Raw genomic sequence first — 14,986 nt, 5'->3', positions numbered from 1 at the left:
AGTTGAATGGGGTATAGTATAAATTAACATATTAATATAAGATAATAAGTAATTGCGAGTAATTGTGTCCTCGGGTCGCCATTCTTTTGTGTGCTAATTAATTGGTTTCCCCTCTTGCAGGTGTGCCGATTATCATGGCACGCAATGTACAACAACGGCAGCAACATCCATGCACCACAACTGAAGAGCCAAAGCACCAGAGAGCACGCGGAACAGCCGGGCACCAGGAGTCGGCGACGGGAGAATGCCAGCAGTTCTGGTCTAAGCAGCGACCTCCATTCGACCAGCAGCAGCAGCAGGAGGACCAGGATCCGGAGCAGGATCCGCAGCAGCACCCTTCGACGCCGCAGGAGTCAGTGCATCACCACCGAAGTCCGCGCCAGCACGAGCTACTGCACCACCAGCGCAAGGTGCCGCCCACGCTGCCCGCCCGCGGTCGTCATCTGATCAGCGAAGGCGCCCGCCGGCGCGAGGTGCGTGGCTGCGGGGCGGGTGGCGGCGGCCTGCTCTGCTGCAGCCTGGACGCGCTGAGTCGTCCGGCCAAGCTACTGCAATTCGGAGTCCTGCTGCTGATCCTTCTGCTCGCCACGCATGGAGATCTTGCTCAAGCGGAGGGCAATGTTGGTGAGTGTCCCCTACGAAATAAGCAAGTCACTAGCACGAAAGCAGAGGCAGATGGCAGATGGGTAAGGGTTCTTTCTATTGCAAATGCGCCGAAGAGTATCTAAGATACCTTATCTTTCCCTAAACCTTTAGATAGCTTTGGCTTAGTTTTCACCTTAGTTAGAGGTGATGTAAGCCCAAATTGATAAGTTTTGAAGTTATTTTTGCCCTAATAATCCAATAATCTAATTTACGCGTAGCAGAGGAGTCGATGAAAGGCGTACCACAAACGCAATTAGTCCCTGTTGTCCCCCAATTTCCCATGGGACTTATCACGCCTCGTGTGTTAACTTTTTGTGTGTGGCGGCGAAAACATAAACCCGTTTAATTAAAACTTTGGCGCACGGAACCGCACACGCAGCAGTAGCAAAACATGACTTTCAGCCCGCTCCCCGGACGACAAGATGGCCCATGTCCATGTCGGCAAGTCCTGGGAGCTGTGCAAATATGTTTTTAACTAGTTTAGCCCGCACCACGCATAATCCAATTGGCCGGGGCGAGCCATCCTGCAACTGCATCGGCCAACTGCTGTTGCTGCCGCTGCAATTCAGGCCAGGAAATGGTCTCTACGGCCGGAACCGACGCCAAAGCTGGCTAAACGAGTTACGCCTGCCGGACAAAACTATCATGTGCAACAGGCCTCCAAATGTTTGTTGGCAACATCGTTTGGGCCACTTACGGATGGAGGTGAATCCAGTTGTGTGTGACTGAAGTTGATTGATTTTTGCTTTTGAAGAGCCAGAATTCAGCAAACAAAATGTATATTTACTGATGTTTTAGAACTTCGAATATTCCTCTATAAAAGTTGCACATAGTTCACACCCCAATGGTTTTAATTTCTCTCTCGCCCATAAAACATTCAAAATGTATTCGCGCATTCGATCTAACAAACATTTATTGCTTATGAATATTTTAAATTTATTTATTTTCTATTTCACGAATATACATATATACATACAATATTTGCAGAACATTTGTTTACTTCCCCAGCTAAATTGTTTAGATATACCCATAATTGCATATAATTCCTATTCGTCAACGGACTTATTAAAATGAAACTCTCTCTACGCCGTTTGCATGGCTTCTTTTCCGGGATTCGCTCGTCTTAATCTGATTGACGTTATGCTTTCCATTTAGCCAATCCAGCTGGCATTTGAGAGAATTTAATTCCCATAATGATATCAGCCAAGCATAAATTATCCACCACAAGCCGTCAGTTTCGTTTTCCGAAACTTAGCTCGTGCCTAAGCCAACCATTTTGCAGCTTATCAGGCGCATCTCCCCCAGTTCCTTTCGCATTCATGGCATCCATGCCAAGTGGAGGCATCAGAAGCCCAGAAAGAGCGAGCATGATGGTGTGAGGCTGCAGGACTCACAGCTCGTATCCTGCCGAGCATCTCTGCTGCAACTGCTGCTGCCGCTGTTGCCATGACAACAACTAGTTGCTGCCTGTGTGGCAGATGCAAATTTGCAGCTCTTGTCGTTGCATCCACGTCAGCCCACATGCAAAGTTAACCAGGAGCTCCGCCCATGCATTTATGCACGGAATTGCGCAAGAATCAACAGGATCTGGGCTGGGTCCTGGGATTTATTGATTGCTGCTGCTGCTGCTGCCGCAGGTGCACATGTGTACACACCCTTGTACAACATACACATAGATACACAAACAGATAAATGTCCTGGCTGTGCAGCTGACTGCTCCTCCACATTGTTGGCGGCCGTGTCGGGAATCTGGGGTGTGTGTATAAATTAGCAACTGGCAACGAGCAACATCATCATTAGCTCCTGCTGCTCCTTGCTTGCCATATTTCACGGTGTCCCTGCCACTTCATCCTTCCCCGTTGTGGTGTGCAACTTTTGATGGCTGCACAATAAAATTTAATTAACAGCAGTTTGCTGCTGCTCCTCTGCATTCCTTCTCTTGCAACGAGAGGAGTCGGAGGAGGTGGAGCTGGAGCTGGAGCTGGAGCTAGAGCTGGGGGACGGGCACATGTCGTCTGCCCCTGGAGGACTCCCTGTTGCATGCAACAGTGTCTAACACATTGACCTTAGCCAGCCAACCAGGGAGAAAGGCAAACGGCAGTCTGGCAAAAACAACTTCATTAAACTGACAACAAACGGCGGAGGAGGAGCGGAGCAGAGCGGAGCTGCCGTTCAACTTTTTCTGCATTTATTCATTTCATTTGAAATACAAATATTTGCACTCGCAGCGAAGAGCTTTCTGCAGCGCCAGATAGTTTTCATATTTCGCCCTGTGTTCTGTTCACTTAATGAAATGCAGTTCAATCTCCACGCAGAAAGCAAAAAAGCAAAAAAACCAGGCCAAATGCAAAGGCCAACTTGGCCCCCTTTTGCATTGCATCGAAATTGGATTTTACATTTTGCGCATTCTCACATTTTCACATTTTCAAATCAGATGCGAATGCATTATTAATTAGCTGGCCGCCGCTGCATGGCAAACTTTTCAAACGGATGCAGTGCTAATGCAATTTCCATGTAGAACCTGGAACAGACTTGCTCCACATTGCGTATACGCCACGGTGACTCTTTTAAATTCTATTCTCGGCCAAATGGAATGCGGTGAACCACCTCTGGCTGTTGCTTTACATCATGCTCTGCGGTTGATCTGGCACACAAACCGCAATTGTTCGTAGCTATATATTCGTCGATTTCGGCACTATATATGCTATTTGGCATGGTGGAACCAGCTGTAGGTCTCGATTTTTCCTATATTGAATTAAGGCGGCAATTTGAAAAGAGCCGTGCAAATTGCATTTTATATCCCCTGAATGAGGAATTATCGGTTGGCAAAGCGATGGGGCCAGTTCTAAACTTTAAAGCTGGTCTTAAATTCAACATTGCTGCTTGTTTCTCACCTTTTTGTTTTTCGTCCAACCTTTCTTGCTGAAAGTCTATCAAACAAAAACATGACTATGGACTTTTCGGTCCGACAGGTGGGAGTACTCATGCATTCTTTCCCCTCGGCTTAAACCGAAAAATCTACCTTGGCTGTTGGTATTTTTTCGCCCTCCATCCCAGAAAGCATTTGTGTGTCCCTTCTAGTTTAAAGTGGAGCAAGGTTCGCCTGGTCCTGTTTTTTCTTTTTTACTGCCAAATAACTTTGCACATGGGCGAAATTCATAAAGGTTGGATGACTGCGTCGAGGGGTTCCGATGATAGTGATTATGGTGAAGACGATGATGATGTTGTTGGAGCTATCCAGTGGATAGTGGGATGGTCTCCTTCTTGCAAAGCCTTTGGTTGGGTGAGTGCGAGAGTGAGCCGGACAAATAATTGCTGTGCAGCAGTTGAGGCGTCTCCGATTGCAACTCCTTGACTCAACGACGGTAATTTAATTTCTCAAATGGCAAACAACTTGCGACTAATGAAAATGCACTCAATTTGCGCCTCGCCAAGTCATTTGGAACAAATTGCTGTCTGCTGCAAGGATATTCTGGGGGTGGGGTTTTGTTAACGTAAACATATTGCCGACATAATCGAGTATCAGTGAACAATGAACCGAAAAGAATGCCTCGAGCCGAAGAAAGGCTCTCCTCTCTCTGAAGGAGATATCCTTGCGCCTCGGAGGATGCACAACCACCCCCACCCGTTATGGCACGCTCAATTTGGGGGGAAATGGTGGGGAAACGCGACACCAGAAAGCGCTGGAGTTGCAGTTGCATCTGCAGCTAATCCCCGAATGTCCGTCCTGCTAAGCGCCACAATTACTGCCGACAGGCTCACAACGCACTTTGCACCATGCAGCGCACACATATATATATGTAGTGCAAGAGATTGTGAGAGAGAGGGGGGGGGGTGGCACTTCCCCTCATTTGCCATTGTCCTCGCAGGACTACAGGCGTTTTATTCCAGTTTTCAGTTTGAGTTTCCGTTCAGGGGATTAAGTTGTGCTAAGTGGAAAACAGTTAGATGCGAGGGATTTGCCTGGGAATCTCATGCTGAAAATTGGACAGAAATTGCAAGTAAAACGAGTGTAGACCAGTGATTGACTGCTCTTGGAGTAGCTTAAATATTTTCCAAATAACCAAATTAGTTTGCATGATGAATATTTCATGCGATATACAAGGAAAATAAAACTATCTAAGCTCTTTTATTATTTAAGGAATTTGGCTTATATACACAAAATGCGAATGTCTTCGCTTCAATAAAATTAGTATGGCATTCAATAAATGTCTAAATGTTCGTGTAGAAACGAGAAACAAAGTTATTGATAATCTAGTGCAAATGGCAAGCCACAGAAATAATATTTCTTTTGTGCCCGTATTCACATGTGTGCTGTTTTGATGGCCTTATCTGTTGCACTGTGTGAAACATTCCTGAAATTAATGAATTTGCGACCGAAGCCTGCACACTCGACTCTGTCATATTTAGTAGATTTTAGTGGCCATTCAATTATGTGGCACACAAAATTGCGCTTAGTATCGGTTCGAAGCACCGGCAACTGGCACATATCGCCACTCCAACTGGCCAACAAGAGGTCCTGCCGAGTTAATTAAACTTTCCGAGCCGAAGGCTTTCAATGGTCAGATGGAGATGTAATTAAGAGATAAAATGAAACAATGGGCACACACACACATCATCCGAGAATGCCTGTTATGGCCATGCCCCTTCTCAAGATGCCGCCCACCTGGACTTCAGTCTGGCCCACAAACCAAGGGGTCGGAGGTCAGACTATCTCCGCCCCGTGCATTCCGCCCAGAGACTAGCAATCGAGCGGAAAAAAGATATTGAATGGCCAATGAACCGTGGCAGACACTCGTCCGCCTCCCCCACTCCCGATTGGCAGGAAAAATCGCAGATAATCAAGAGCAGCCTGGGAAAAGTCCAGCTGGGAAATTGACAAAGGCGGCTAATGAATAATAACCGCAATCATCGTTTATATGCAGGCATGTAAGAGGAGTCCTATGCTCAGGCAACAGAAGATAGCAATAAAATTTGAGATCGATGCGACTACGATGCTGCTCAGTAGATCATTTGAAGTGTCCTTATTTAAATTCAGATAGGATGCGAATCCGAATGCATTGTATCCTTAAAGATCAGCAAAGAATTAAAAGCCCAAAAGCTGACTTGCCAATTGATCATAACTTGGTTTCATGTGACACAAAATATTTAATGGCCAGTTATGAGTGAGATGTGTGCAGGTTTTTGAGGCTGCTCTCGAGCATTTATCACCAAATTTAATAGGTTTATTAGCCCGTGTCGCTGGTCCCTTTGAGATATATATCCGTTCGTAAACCTGACATAATGCGAATTGGAATCGCTGTCTGGCGGGCACTTTGAGAGGCATTCGAGTTGCCAGCGAGAAAATGTCATAAAAATTAACGTGCCATCGTAAATATCTGGCCATATATGTATATGTTCGCATACGGGGGCAATGTTATATTTAAGTGCAAATATGCGTAAAATTGTTCAAAGGACAGCCCATGCACAGCAGTTACATTTATACATTTTGGCACATTCGAAAAATGGAGCCAAACAAAACGAGAAAATGGCGCGGCAACTGGTTGCTACTCCCTTGTTCCAGATCCCAGCACATATACACATACTCGCATGGTAGGGAAATGGGAAATGGAAAATGGCCTAGGCGCTGACCCCACCCCATTCCCTCCCTCCCACATCCCACCAAATATCCCCATCGAGTTGGCCGCAAGGCAAATCCCTGCAATTACTTTGTTGGCACTTTGTTTTGACTTGCCTTTTGAAGTTCCCATTTTTGGGGCAAGCTCGTATTTCTTTTTTTTTTTTGCCTTTTCGAAAGCTCGCCCTTGGCAGCGGACTATTAGTGTATTTTAATGGCAACTAGAGAGCGAGGGAAAACTACGGAAAACCCTCGTGTGCTGCGTAATGTATGTAAATGTATTTATTTGCCACAAAGTGGGCGAAGCAGAGAAACCTTTGGCAAACGCAAATAAATGTTAATATAATGTTAATATTGTTTACTTCTCCTTCGCCTTCGCCTTGGAGGTGTAACAAAGAAGTGCCCCTTCCCAAGGGCAGGGAAATGGGAAAATGGGAAGTCGAGGAAGTGCTTCTCCGCCTGCGGCAAGTGTTAGGATAAAAAACATGCGTTCCTCGATGGGCCGACAAAAACATGCAAAAATTCATTGAGCCAAAAGCCAGGGAACAAACCAACAGCTGCTCACGATTGCCAGTCTGTTCTGGATGGGATGGGGAAGGCGTTTGGTGTGCGTGGTTATCCCACCCAGAATTCAGGGAATCTGGGAATCAGGGAACAGGACATGTGTAGGCGTGCGGAAATTTAATAAGAACTGGATTTTATGCGCCACGCATACGCAAATAAGCGTTTTGCCCCCCGTCCAAAGGATAATGTGTATTTATGTGTTCCTATTGCGATGTTTGGCCTGCTGTAATCACGCTCCATTGGGCGTCTCTAATTTGGCATTAACACAACCGCTACCCGCCCCCTGGAGCACAAGGCGCCCTTCGACCTCCGGGCCACCCACTCGAGTGACCTTTTGAACTAATGATTTGATTTATCTCCCGGAGGCCGCGCAATTAAATTGCCCCACCTGCGTGGCACACTTTGTGGCGCCACTGTAATGGATTTAGGCGGTGGGCCACACAAATTAGGGTCAAAACTCAAATATTTCTTCATTAGATGGTTTGCTGGAATGGGAAACGCTAGATTTTCTAACATTTAATCAAAGCAGGCAGGTCCTACATACGTTAAAACTTAAATAAACATCAAATCTCAGTACTTTCCTTCTCCTCGTGCGATACGCAGCTAGTTTTTGAGAATTAACAAAAATTCTCAGTGCAAACAAAATTTGAAAAAAAAGTGATAAAACGCGACATTTCTTTGAAGCTGTAGAATTCAGAAATGTCCAGCAAGAAGCGCATAGATTTAAAACCCGCGTCCTTCGAAGACTTGGCCAATCAGGTGTTCGAAAAGTCGAAACAGATGAGTATGTCAATGAAGGAGCAGTGCAAGTTGGTCCAGGAGTATTTGAAAGCTAGGCTCGATGGGAGTGATGGAAGCGATGCAGAATATAATAGTGATTCCTATTCAGATTTTGAATCCGAGTCGGATTCCGATTCCGATTCCGATTTCGAGGAGGATTCCCTTACTGATTCCGATGAGCAAACAGAGGAGAGCAGTGATGAGTCCGAATCGGAACACAGTGAAGTCGAGGAGCGTACCAAACCATCAGATACTCACAAGACTACCAACGGAGGTCTCTGCGAAAAACCAATCTCCAAGGTCGAGCCTGAACAATCTCGGCTCGTGGCCTTTGTGGCTCCTCTCAAGTCCCCTGCCCCCCGCATCCACCGTCGACTGACTATGGCTGGTGGCGTTATAGCTCCTCATAGTCGCAGTAGTGCCTTCTAAATCAAGGAATCATTGTGTAGAATCATTGGTCAAGCTAGGAGCTCGAGGTTTCTCCAATCGATTTTATTGTTTACACATAGTTTGTATTTAAATCATTTTGTAGTACTTTGTAATTAAAAATCATATCGCGACTCATTTTGAAATAAACGTACCACGTTCAGTAGCTACCGTAATGCAATTTCTCCATTTCAACTTAAAAATTGGAAAAAGTAGGTCATATTTAATTTGACATTTTCGGGACAACTTTAATTGGTCGCTTGGGGCTGTAAATCGGAAACTTTTGGGGCGTCAAATATTTGACCTAAGTGTGCTTTCACTTCAACGATAAATTGGGCGATTTTGTCAGCCAAATGTTTTGGGGAAAGTTTGCGGAATAATTTGCAGTTGTTTTTTAGACTATCCTTGACTATCCTCGTTGAACTTTCGGCGGCCATAATTTATGCAAAACATCTAATGAATTTTTCATGCCCAACAGCAGCACACAAACAGCCGCAGTGGCAGGGCAACAACTCTGCGGAAATTAATGAAATTCATAAGCGAGTTCCATTCTCCAGTTTTCCCGGTGCCATCAGCCCAGCCGCTTGCTCCTTTCTTCGATTTCGCCCTGCCCATTAATGAGCGCAAATTAAAAGCTGCCTAAACATTAATGAGAACCAAAGAGCCGAGAAATACTAAGAGACGTGGAAAGTGGGGAAAATGAAGGGCCACGTCACGGCGGCCGGGAAATGGCGAAAAATGTGGCCCACGTAATAAGCAATCGAGATTTGTGTGTATTCTTTTATGGCAAATTGGAAAAGTAATTACACATTAAATCTATTGAAACGCAAAGTGGTGGCGACAATGGTCATAACTTACATATTTGCATTTAATTAAATCAATTGCAACGGCTAAATCAACTGATTTTTATCATTGTGAAAGGTGTATCCCATTAAATTGTGTTTTATTTGGTGTGCTCCTAGGTCATTTGCATGGATTTGTGATCCAGCAAACCTGGCATAAATCCATCTAATGTTGATGCACTTACCTCTTGGGCTTTTTCCCGAATGCATTTGCTGACATGCAACGAGCAGTGAGCCCCATGTCAGTGGATGCCGCAGGATGCCACAGGATGGCACAGGATGCCACAGGATGCCCATCAACCGGTGCCTGTACGCCCGAGGCCAGCAATCAGCCATCATATTTGAAATTTCAATTTCAATCCCAATCCAAATGCGTATTCGATTGAGGGCCAAACCGCGCTCTCCCCTTTTTCAGCTTGGCAAGGGCCGACTGCTGGTCCGTTTCAGGTCACTTTGGAAACAGAATTCCTAATAAATCGCCCACAAAGTGCAGCCGGATTCAAAGGACTTCATGAATGAAATGACAAAATGATGTACAGAAGACCCTGTTGGCCAGAGCAGAAATCATGTTCATGTCAGCATGCGAAGATGCAGCTGAAAGCGCTGGCACTCAGTGCAGTTTTTCAGTTTAAATTAAAACTGGTTTCTCGGCCCATTCCTCCCTCCATCAACCATTTTCTGATATAATTTGAACTTGGCATCGTGCAGATGACCAAAGCAGAGTCATGGAAATGAGACAAGCGAGTTCGTTAGGAATTTCATTGGAAATTCGTCATCCGCACAGACAGCGAATAATGAACGAGAAAAGCAGAAGTGTTTGTTAGTTTGGTTGGTGCAAATTAAAGATAAGTTTCTGAATCAGAAAAGACTTGTAACAATGGATTAGACAAATGGATTTATTGTTTCAGTCGAGGGAATTTATTATCCTTCAAGGGTTCTTATCTGCTTGTCACAGGGTTCTATTCCAAGTGTTTCACTATCCTTAAAATTCATGCCGTCACTTTGCATTGCATACTTTGAGGCGCCTACGAATATGTCTCTCAAGTCCTGTCAGTATTTTTATTCAGATCAAAGTAAGAAGTAATCTAAGTATTTTGATAGCTCATATTTCACATGCGTCTCTAAGTCACAAACAGTCTGCTTATCTGAAAAACAAACAGTTTTCGGACAGGTAGTTGACACATATTTGAACAGTGTTGACATCCAGCAGTCTCCTGTTTGATGAACCGTAAACAAATAAACATTTTCAGAGTACAATTTGATCTGCATGCCCGCCCAAGCACTTTACAAGCACCCTACAGCCTACTGCTTTCGGCCTGGTCAGAAGTGGCACTCAATTTATTACTGCCAGGACCTGGGATGACGAAAGGGGGGAGGAGGTCAAAGTGGCTACCATAAGAAACTTTTATTTATGCTGGACGCTCCAAAAAATACAAACCAAGCCGCCTAATTGCGTGCCAAATTTGCTTGGGTCGCTGGCGTCGGTCGCCCGGAAAGGCCAGAAATATTTGTTTAGAAATGTGGCCAGATAAATCAACGACCCGCTCCCCGGAAAAGCCGGAGACAGTCGGCATACCAGAGGGAAAAGCACCCGATTTCCATAGACCCAAACCAACGACCAACGACGTCAAACGTGTTTAAAATTTATGAATAAAATGAGTGCGCATAAATCAAGAAGCCGGCGGCGACGGAGAGAAAATGAAAAACAGCTCGGTGGCAGCAACATGTTGGAGGAGAAAGCACCGAAAGAAATTCCATATGAAATCCTTTAAAAATCTGCATATTCATTCAGCAGTAATCAGCTCCAATTGTGAGTCAAAAGTCCTGGAACAAAAGAAAATGTTGTACGTTAATATATTGTTCATTGAAAGTATAATGCTTTTCAATACTTTATGTTATGTAGTTATGTAGCTTAAACATTTTTATGCTTAAACCTCCTTTTATGAGTTATTTATTTTTTACTAGCTGCGGTAAAAAGCACTCTTTGCTCTCTGAGTGACGAGCTTAGTGGGACTAAAGGGCTGCTTTTTTGCTTCGGTGTGGCAGGTCCTGCCGTAAGGAATGCCCCACTCAAAGGAATGTGGCTGCAGGACCCGAAGCTGCTGTGAAATGCCGCTGCTTATTTACACTTAATAAAGCTCCAAAGCAGCGACAACTTTTCAGCTGCAGCTGAGCCGTGGAAGGGGGAAAGCGATAAGGAAAAGCCGTGGAGGCAGTGCATCCGCGTTGCTTTTCATTTGTTTGTTATTCTGTTTGCTTGGCGCGAGTGGCGCATGTGTGCGATGGCATTAAACGCTTAGCAAGTCAAGTAGGCAGGAGCAGGACTTTAATGCATAAACAGGTCCTGTGCGCTGCGAGTGTGTGTGTGTGTGTGTGTGCTTGTTATGCTGCCCTTTAACGAGCTGTGTGGAACACTTGCATCATGTTTGCTTTGCCATTGGCACTGCCCCGCCATCGAGCCACCCAGTCTCCCATCCGTTCGTCCTCCTGCGAGGCGGGGGAAAAGTCCTTTGCCTTGTCGTTGTCATGATTAATGTCCTTTGTTATTATTTATTTTCTTTGTGCGCCTGCCTCCCTGACAGTTGTTCCCAGAGCATTGTTCGCCCCAGCATTGACACGTACTGTCAACGCAGAGTATAAAGTATTGTGGCCCGCGGGACGACTTTAAGGCATATTTTCCCTTCAGCCGGCCAAAGGGGGAAATACGCCTTGTTTTCGTGTTTCTGTGTCTAACAACATCCTGCCAGGCCTTGTAATTGTGTCTTTTAAGCACCAGTTCGATTTTGGTTACTGTGCCGTGCAGTCACAGACTCAGCAATTATGTTTTTAACTGGCATTTTGGCAAGGATTTAATCCTTTGATACAACTTCACTTTCAACTTTAATTCAAAGCAAAGAGGCTCAAGTCCCAAGCTCAGGAAAATATTAAACGTTTTATGTTAATTAAATGGTATTATGTGAATGGAAACATCATTACCCTTTATTTCCCTGCTTGTTCCTACGCCTTTTACTGTATCCTAGGCGATTACAATTTTAATCAGCTTTTCTCCTAGGTAAAGTTTGTTTATAGAGCAAAAAAATGTGGAATGATTTTAGAAATGTATCCTTCTAACGCTGAAATCTTTCTTTTCAAACTCGAAGGCAACATATTTTACATTCAAGAGGAAATCCTTTTAAAGCTCATATATTCTTGAGCCAAATGCTGAGATTATTTGCATCTATTTATTATTCTTTTACCATAAGTTCAGATTTTGTATACATTTTGATCCATATTCTATAGAAGGTCCCGTTGTGAGTGGCCCCATGAAATGTGTGTTTGCACACTTTTTTGCTGCTTCGGCTGCCTGTGGTAAATGCCGCACGTAATCAGAGTGCGGACATTCGTTATTGTCATTAAAGATGTCGCCCGAGCTCTCAACGCTCGCCTCCGCATATTACACATACCACACGTTGTCCGGGGCACACGTGTCCTGGCCGTGAGCGTGTATGTGTGTGCCTGCGTCGTGGCCAGATGACGGGAGAAAAAATGGAAAAATGTCGTTATGAAATGAAAATCTTTCTTTTTTAAATGCCCTGACCCAAAAGCAAACAGGACCTGGAAAACTCACCAAGGCGCCAGGCGAGTCTCATAAGTAAACAGCCCTGGCCAGGCGGAAAATTCCTAAGGAGCTTCCTCTTAACTATGTGCGGTGTGGCGGTGGACATCAATCAAAATGATGGGTATTGGGGGTGGGTTGAAGTGGAGATGGGCATCCTGTCGAGGCGGCTGCCACAGCAACCGCAGCGAGAAGAAGGGTAATGCGCTCGGAATTTTCAATTTCGCCCGGGGACTGCAAATTTATTAAATTGTTGCGTCTCCACTGTGTTTGCCCAGCAACAAACGTTGGTTTGTGGCGCAATTTAGGCTGGCCAAGATTTCCCTACTGGGAGCCAGCAATCAAGTGGCCGACTTATCAATCAATTCAGGGCCAGCACAAAAGGACGATTGCACCCCCATCGACGTCCTAGATTTTGATTTGTTGATTGCCAATCCCGATGAAAGCTGGCCAGGCTTTGCCGTTTCCTTCTTGCGGTCGAGGTCTTGGCTTTTCACTGCCATTCCCATTCGCCCCCATTCCCGCCAGCGTGGTAAATCGAACTAGCCATAAATAATAGTTGCATCACCATCACGACGGACAGCGAAGAGCATGACGCGCAGATAGTTGCAATCCGACGGGGATTTTGTTGCCGTAAAAGCTTTTAGCCGCTGTGTACGAAGGATGCCTCTTACTTTTATTGCCAGAACGCATTTGCATGGCGTTGAAATGGCCTATGGATGCGGCACGTCATGCCACGTTGCGCATACGCCGCAACTTATCAGTTTATCAGTGGGGAGGAAAGTGGAGGAAAAAGGAAAAGCTGGGCCAGGTACAACGGAAAAACAATGCACCTGGATAGCGACCATGAGCTCGCATATTTATGAGGTGTGGGTGGCATCCCTTGGGTCGATTGGTCTCTTCAAGTTTTCATCGCAGACGAGGCAGGGCAATTAGACCGCTCACTTGCTTCGAAATTGCCCGACCATCTCTCATTTAATTAGTTTCTATTTTCGCGTCGGGGCTTTCAATATTGCTTTTCCGTCCGGCATTCAGGTCACGTCTCTGTTGGCCTATTGACAAATAGACAGACGGCCTGTGTCGCCACATTTATTGACTGTTTTCCCAGCGGCACAGGACTTTTGCACTGAAAAGGAGACAAGTGAGCGCTTATGGTCCTTGCCTCTGGTTGCGGAGTGCACTTCAATCTGTCGACTCGACGATGCTGAGGATGGCAGAAAGGATGGAAAGGACTTCATATGGTCAAACAATGTAGCCACTCGACCAACTACACAGAGAATAAAAATCAAGTTTATCGCACTTGAACCAAAGAGTCATTAAGAATTTTATAGCTCGACTTGGATAGCAGGTACTTGGGCGAAAAGTGTCAGAGGATTTCGTGCCGTTTTTAATCGCTTTGCCATGATGACACAAGATAGAAGTGTTCGGGGTTTGCTACAATAAATTCCAACTTTGAACGAATTGAACCAATGGTACAAGACTTTTGTGCATACTTTTTCCGAATGTTGTTATATGAAGTGATTCCAAGCTACAATTTCCGACTGACTGATGGATTCATCAGAGAATCTTTGAGGCATCTTAATTACTGCGCATTCAGGCGGCTCTCTTATCGCCCCAGCGACCCACAGAACGGCGAGATTAATATTTGCTGCCCGTATTGCCCGTCCTGCAATTATTTAGCAATTAAAAACAAAACAGCCAGAAATGCGGCATTTGTGGGGGGTTTCGGGTGTGGAAGCTTGGAGGAGCTTGTGGGGCAGCCAAATGAAATTACTTTGGCTTAATTAATGGCCAACAAATGTCGAAGCGTCCTCGCCCTTTTCGGTTGTCACAGGCCAAAAGTTAAAGCCGGGCAAAGACCACGAAAACTGTTGACAACAAAGTTCCAAAGTGAGCCGGTTGTTTTCGGGCGTGGGCGGAGCTCAAAGGACGTGGAGGATGTGGAGGACGTGCTCTACACATGACCAGGAAGGGGACGGCTGAGGAGGAGGCAAATTTTTCACTGGCAAATTCCCGATGCGATGCGGGCGTTCTTGTTGACGTCACTCAGAAGACATTTGACTAACGGCCGCAGAGGAGGATATATTCGGGCCAGGAATTTGTAGTTGTCTTCGCCTGCCACTGGTGTCAGTGTGTCAGTCTGTGTGGATGTGTTGTGTGTGTGCGTGGGCGGGTGGGTGGTTGTGTGTGTTAGCCATGTGCGACATGCTCGTAAAAAGCGTTTATTTAGCCGAGAGTCAAGCAAGCGACACATGACACCACCAGCAGGAAAAGCAGGAAAAGCCAGTGGGGTATGAGGATGATAGGGGGGGGGGGGGTGATGATGGGGGTTCCTTGGGGGTGGAAGTCTGCTTAGCGTGGTAATGCTGATTTGGCTCTTACCACATCATTATGTCTCAACTGAAAGACTGCTCCGCTTTCCACTTACCCGATCATAATGGCGTCGGCTAAACAACTCTTTCATGTACTTCCATGCTAACCAAAGACTTTCCCTTTCTTTCTTCCCGTTTTTTGTTA

General features: G+C 45.5%; 2 protein-coding genes and 1 non-coding gene across 5 annotated transcripts in view; 2 read left to right on the top strand and 1 right to left on the bottom strand.

Annotated features, from left to right (window-relative positions):
- Positions 1-14,986, top strand: part of IA-2 (IA-2 protein tyrosine phosphatase) — a 39,676-nt gene that overhangs the window by 13,743 nt on the left and 10,947 nt on the right. For all 3 annotated transcript variants that reach the window (NM_164401.5, NM_134718.6, NM_001272922.1), the window contains one exon: positions 121-624. In NM_164401.5, coding sequence (NP_722672.3) covers positions 135-624 — 490 coding nt within the window. In that variant the 5' untranslated portion in view covers positions 121-134. The remainder of the gene's footprint in view (positions 1-120; positions 625-14,986) is intronic.
- Positions 5,574-14,652, bottom strand: asRNA:CR46486 (antisense RNA:CR46486). The gene is made up of 3 exons (NR_167880.1): positions 12,482-14,652; positions 10,809-12,369; positions 5,574-9,727 (listed from the first exon to the last, which is right to left on the bottom strand).
- CG4375 (uncharacterized protein) lies at positions 7,414-8,206 on the top strand. Its single transcript, NM_164402.2, has one exon. The coding sequence runs from the start codon at positions 7,526-7,528 to the stop codon at positions 8,033-8,035; it is 510 nt and encodes a 169-aa protein (NP_722673.1). The 5' UTR covers positions 7,414-7,525; the 3' UTR covers positions 8,036-8,206.

This window comes from Drosophila melanogaster, chromosome 2L, assembly GCF_000001215.4.
Source record: "Drosophila melanogaster chromosome 2L".
In the NCBI taxonomy this organism is placed as follows: domain Eukaryota; kingdom Metazoa; phylum Arthropoda; class Insecta; order Diptera; family Drosophilidae; genus Drosophila; species Drosophila melanogaster.
This window is presented reverse-complemented; position numbering and strand designations above follow the sequence as displayed.

What these genes read in the sequence shown, in the direction of transcription:
- CG4375 (NM_164402.2), top strand. Translation starts at nt 7,526, where the DNA reads ATGTCCAGCAAGAAGCGCATAGATTTAAAACCCGCGTCCTTCGAAGAC.